This window comes from Aptenodytes forsteri, unplaced genomic scaffold (assembly GCF_000699145.1).
Source record: "Aptenodytes forsteri isolate BGI_AS27 unplaced genomic scaffold, ASM69914v1 Scaffold181, whole genome shotgun sequence".
Taxonomy (NCBI): domain Eukaryota; kingdom Metazoa; phylum Chordata; class Aves; order Sphenisciformes; family Spheniscidae; genus Aptenodytes; species Aptenodytes forsteri.
Window position 1 is genome coordinate 3,866,939 of NW_008795702.1, and position 6,100 is coordinate 3,873,038.

A 6,100-nucleotide genomic window follows, 5' to 3' on the forward strand; every position below is an offset into this window, starting at 1 on the left:
CCTCCAGAGGTCGCTTCCAACCTCAACCATTCTATAATTTCTTGATTTCACTCGTGACTAGAAATGAAAGATGCAAAATACAATGAAACTATGGACTCTGCTACTGTGTGATGTTTGGACCATGTCCCTCTGGGTTCAATCAATGTTGTGGTTCTCTAATTTTGTATCTCCTTTGGTTTAGTAGGGTTAGACTGACATAAAACTTGAGTAATTTAGGAGCAAATGCAGCTTTTCGTTAGCATTGTTTTCTGCCCTGTGTATATGTATACTTGGGCCAGGATTATTTTAAAAATATTTTTTCCCCATGGGTTCTCATGTATATGTTTTTGTAGAAAAACAGGGTTTTTTAAAAACAAAAAGTAGACTTGTTGGCTTCTTTTTTCAACGAACATTTCCATTTCAGATTTTTTTAAAATGTATAAATCAGAAAACATTCATTGCACTCACTGGTAAATCAGGGTCTTAAGCATTCTGTTTCTTATTTAGGCGTATATCTCATTAAAGTTCAGTGGTGCATGTGGGCATTACAACAATGTAGGCTGAGAGACATATGCAAGCTTAACAAATTAGAGCGCCAGATTCCCAGATTGCACTCTGCAGCTTGCTCATGGAATAATAAGCATATGTTGACGACAACTGAGGTAAGTATTAGTGGAGAAAAGGCTACGGTTTCTTCCCCCAGTAAGCCACATGCGCTTTGAAGAACTGCCATTATTTGCCTAAATTCTAGACATAGGAACAGTAATACCGTGATAAATAATTTGGAGTATAAATGTAGGAATAAACTAGATACCGAAAAACAATATTAAGCTAGTTTGTCCTTAGAAGTGATTATCAATTTCAGTGATATCAATCTCAGATTGGCAGGAAGCATCAACTGCAGAGATTGTTAGATTGTCTGGTGTTATGCAAGAATTTAGTGTTTCATGCCTGTGAAAGGATAAAATAGAAGTATACTAGCTGTTTCGTCTATTAGAATTAGTCAAGGAGCTTCTTCTTACTACAATAAACTCAGTTTTATTAAATTGTCTTTCACAGAAAATAAAAAAAAATGGAGGCTAATTAGGCACTTACAGTTATGAGACATTAGTGTAAATTTTTTAATACTAAATATTTTAGATGAACCCATGGGATGTTCAGGTCATCTTGAGTATTTGCTGCCGAAATCTCCTTTGCTTATTACTTCTTTTACAAATCTGAATCTGTAGGAATAGATAAGTTGGTGACACGAGAGAGAAAGCAGAGTAGTAAAACCATCATTAGCATCAAGAATCATTGAATAGACTGCAAAGAATCAATGCATTCTGCAAACCTGGGAATAGCAGGTCTTCTCAAGGTACTTTCAGGAAATGGGTAATATTCAACATTCCTTTGTCTTTCCTTGCAATAGGCTTCAGAAGAAGCTTTGACCGTGTAAGGGAAGGGACACATGAATGATTCCATCTGCAGCAGTTCTGATTTTCAGTCATTAGAGCAAAGGGGTACTTTTGTATTTGTTTTTAATCTGGATCATTTCAGAGGTCTGAGAGAGAGTGCCTAAACAGTTATGGGCCAAACTGAACCATGAACACTGTGCTCAGTTTTGGGCCCCTCACTACAAGAAGGACGTCGAGGTGCTGGAGCGTGTCCAGAGAAGGGCAACGAGGCTGGTGAGGGGTCTGGAGAACAAGTCTGATGAGGAGCGGCTGAGGGAACTGGGGTTGTTCAGCCTGGAGAAGAGGAGGCTGAGGGGAGACCTCATCGCTCTCTACAACTCCCTGCAAGGAGGTTGTAGCGAGGTGGGGGTCGGTCTCTTCTCCCAAGTAACAAGCGATAGGACGAGAGGAAATGGCCTCAAGTTGCACCAGGGGAGGTTTAGATTGGACATGAGGCGCTTAGGGACATGGTTTAGTGGACATGGTGGTGTTGGGTTGACGGTTGGACTCGATGATCTTAGAGGTCTTTTCCAACCTCAATGATTCTATGATAACGTCTGGCTGGCAGCAAGAAGAGAATCAGATTGAGGAAGGTAAAAAAAGCTTAAAACGGATCTGATGAAATGGGGCAACTGTCAATGAGACTGTGCCCAGAGGAATGCTGAGCAGGGCCCAACATTTATAAGAAATGTGGGCCAGATGACACCTTTGTTTTCACACAGGTGAGCAGAGTAGGAGGCAGATACAGGCTGCTAGGCAGGGGATGCTGTGTGGAACCCTGGATGTGATACAGCAGTGAATGCACTCTCCTAACTTTATGCAGCAACACACTTCCAATATTTGAAAGAAATAATTTAGCACGTTTCAAAGATACATTAAACACTGCTACTATAAAGTGAGGTTGTCATTCAGCTTATTGACTAATTTTAGACGGAAATCTGGGCCCACTGATTAGAAAATAAAAATTCAGTAAAATTTGCCAGTGTTCTGAAAAACTGTCCCAAAAACATTTCCCTTCTATGCTCTGCTTCCCAGTTTTCGTCATCATATCAATTTCTCATTAACTTCATTCTTTTTGTGGCACTCATGCTGCCTTTTTTACCGTCTTTATACAACCTTCATCTTCCTTGGATCTCTATTTCTTTTCATTTTCTTTCTGTCTAACCTCCCCTTTATCTTTAATGCCCCTCCAACTAAATCCACCGTCTGTGTCTTTCTTAAAAAGCATTTGTATGTCTGTCTTATGATTCATAATGTATATAATGTAAAAATGTATTTTCAGCTGTCTTTTGCAGCATCACTTATGCACTCAGACTCACCTAATCAGGTTCACCTAGAGAGATCTGTAAAAATTATATATGTAAAAATGTATTTTCAGCTGTCTTTTAGCTGCATCACTTATGCACTCAGACTCACCTAATCAGGTTCACCTAGAGAGATCTGTAAAATTGACTGGTATTTTTACTGCTGTACCACCTCAGAGAGATTGGAACTGATAGAGATGAGAAAGATTCATCAGTATTTCACTTCTAAGTACACACAGGAAAAAAGAATTTCTCATTTTTATTTCCTGAAGGGAAGGAATGTGTGACATGGGATTTCTCTTTCTCATCTTCATCACAGATATGAATTTTGCTCTTCTGTATCTTGTCCTGGGTAACATGGTATTCTATAATTATTTCACAGGGTTTCCAAGGAAAAACTGGTCCTCCTGGTCCTGGTGGTGTTGTTGGCCCTCAGGTATATCATTTAATTTCATAGTTAACTTCATAAGACCAATGTTTAATGGTTATATTATGGCTAAGGCGGTTGCTTTTGTTGTATTAAAAGGACCATATTGATGGTTATATTAACTTCTGTAACAAATTATGCATAACAATTTTAGAAAGGTGTACTTAGTGATCATTAGTGATTCCACAAAATACGCAGATGTTGGGGTTACCTTTCCACTTCCTTTTTTGTGTGTTTTCTTCATGTGATTAAGAAGTTGGTGCTTTACAGAAGTCAAGAAGACAGAGTTCTCTACCATGAAATAGTTTAGAAGGAACAATACAACATGTGACCTTCTTGTCAGAGGCCAAATTTCAGTCACTTTTAGATTGTGGAGAGATTCACTATCAAAATTTTATTTGATCTAATCTTACTTATTTGCAAGAAAATCAAGCATTTGGATTGCATGAGCTTTTTTAGGTAATTCCCTCAGTGAAAATTTTCTGCTAGTGAATCTGAAGAGATATCTTTCAACTCTCCTACCTTCCAATTCATCTTATTCAGAAAAACAACAGTACAGACAGTGTTTCAAGACAAACGTAGTACATGGATTTCCCTCCCGTGTCCTTTTTGTAACCTCCTCCCATACGTGGGTACGCACCGTTTCAAAGTTTCATTGCTGAAGGAGGAAGGTCGGGATTTCACTCTTTGGAAGCTGTACAGACGCGTCTGCAGGCAGAATGCAACGCAAGATTTATTTTATAGGACAAAGATATTTCGTAAGTCAGCTTTGCCTGGAGGGAAGGTGAGGAATGTATGCTAACCAGTGGTAATACTGTTTTCTAACAGATATTCATAACAGCTGGATATTAAGAATCTGCTTCTCCCCACCTCCACCCCCCCAAGACATTAAATACCTTGAGGTGACTGAAGGTTTACTTTTGTGCTTAGGGTCCTACTGGGGAGACTGGCCCAATTGGTGAAAGAGGTCATCCAGGTCCTCCTGGCCCACCAGGCGAACAAGGCCTCCCAGGTGCTGCAGGAAAAGAAGGTGCTAAGGTATGATGTGGCTCTGGGGAACAAATTAGAAGGGACAGATAAATTGCCACCAGTCTCACTTTTCGAATCATCACGCTGAACATGCAGAATAAAATCAGAGCATACAATATAAAATCATGATTAGCGCGTTTCACCCAGAAGGATTTTGAAGACTGGAACATTCCAATTTTAGAGCTGTGTCTGCTTCCATTGAAATAATGAGAATTCTCTTGAGCCAATAATCAGTAATTTTGTAATAAAAAATAAAAAACTAGTTTACATATACCACACATTGACTATGGAAAGACGTAATAATGACATGTTCACACCAAGGTGGAAAATTGTACACTGGCATTTAAAGTAGGATGTGTAGTACTGGCTGCAAGGCAGAATTTCACTGACTAAATTTAGCTCTTTGCTTACTTTTTGGCCACCACTGGGGCACAAGAAAAATATTGCTTATCTAGTTACTATGTAATTTTATTCAATCTTCCATTTTAAATAGGCATTGTAAATTTTTAATGAATGTATCTTTAAACATTTTTATGTCTTGCTGTGTTTTTCACTATTTATATTCTATAAATAATACTGTATTTTGTCAGAGCTTGTTATAAATTTAACCATATTGATAGACTAATGTACTGAAAATCTTAAAAGAATTAGGTGGGGGCGTACTCTTTTTTGTCATTACTATAACTAGGACCTGGTATTTCATTTTCTTCACTCATGTAATTACTAACATAAGCAGTTTGCACTTTTTTTCCTTAAATCAAAATGTAATATATTTCCCAGGGTGACCCAGGCCCTCAAGGCATTCCTGGGAAAGATGGACCAGCAGGTCTTCGTGGTTTCCCTGGAGAGAGAGGCCTTCCAGGCGCTCAGGTATGATATAAGCACTAGAACAATTGATATGATGTTTCTAAATACAAGAAACAATGGATTAACTCTTTTATTTTATGGAACCTTCTACTGTGCTTAAAAACGAATGCAGTAGGAGAACAGACATCAAGCATGCAACATTGTTAAGTATCACTAGCTATGTAAGCAAAAAGGAATTTATTCAGTTTTCTGTCTTTGGATTTTTACATTCTTCCTATTACATGTGTTGCAAAAATGACTCTTGATCTTTCTAGTGTAAGAGATAAGCTTTTTTTTTCCACCCCCCCATTTTTTAGGGTCCAGCTGGTCTGAAAGGAGGGGAAGGCCCACAAGGCCCACCTGGCCCAGTTGTAAGTAAACATAATAATTTTATGGAAATATAAACAGTATTACATAGTAACCTTTTTTCTTCTTTACTTGCTGTGGTGTTTTCATCAACGCAGTCTGTAAAACAGCAGACAGATGTGTGTCATTCAAAGTGATCAATAATTATTTTCTACTAATTATCCATACTAATAAACATTCAAGGAATGTGAAAGTTGCAAATATCTTAAGCCTTCTGCTATCAGTAGGTATGAGATTTACTTGCTCAATACTTGCCAGTTACACAAGTTATTGCTGAGATGAAAGAGGTTTTCCATAGTGGAAAATCTATGGATAGTGGATAGTGGACTCATGCAGTTGTGGTGGGTTGACCTTGGCTGGACGCCAGGTGCCCACCAAAGCTGCTCTATCACTCCCCGCCTCAACTGGACAGGGGGAGAAAAAGTACGATGAAGGGCTCGTGGGTCGAGATAAGGACACAGAGATCACTCCCCAATTACCGTCACAGGCAAAACAGACTCGACTTGGGGAAATTAGTTTAATTTATTACCAATCAAATCAGAGTAGGATAACGAGAAATAAAAAAGACGTCTTAAAACACCTTCCCCCCACCCTCCCTTCTTCCTGGGCTCAACTTCGCTCCTGAATTCTCTACCTCCTCCCCCCGAGCAGCACAGGGGGATGGTGAATGGGGTTTGCGGTCAGTTCATCACACATTGTCTCTGCCGCTCCTT

General features: G+C 39.0%; 1 protein-coding gene across 5 annotated transcripts in view; it reads left to right on the forward strand.

The window, feature by feature from the left end:
• The window catches only part of COL11A1 (collagen type XI alpha 1 chain), a 167,428-nt gene that overhangs the window by 107,155 nt on the left and 54,173 nt on the right, over positions 1–6,100 (forward strand). For all 5 annotated transcript variants that reach the window (XM_019473101.1, XM_009283198.2, XM_009283200.2 and 2 more), the window contains 4 exons: positions 3,102–3,155; positions 4,077–4,184; positions 4,956–5,045; positions 5,339–5,392. In XM_019473101.1, coding sequence (XP_019328646.1) covers positions 3,102–3,155; positions 4,077–4,184; positions 4,956–5,045; positions 5,339–5,392 — 306 coding nt within the window. The remainder of the gene's footprint in view (positions 1–3,101; positions 3,156–4,076; positions 4,185–4,955; positions 5,046–5,338; positions 5,393–6,100) is intronic.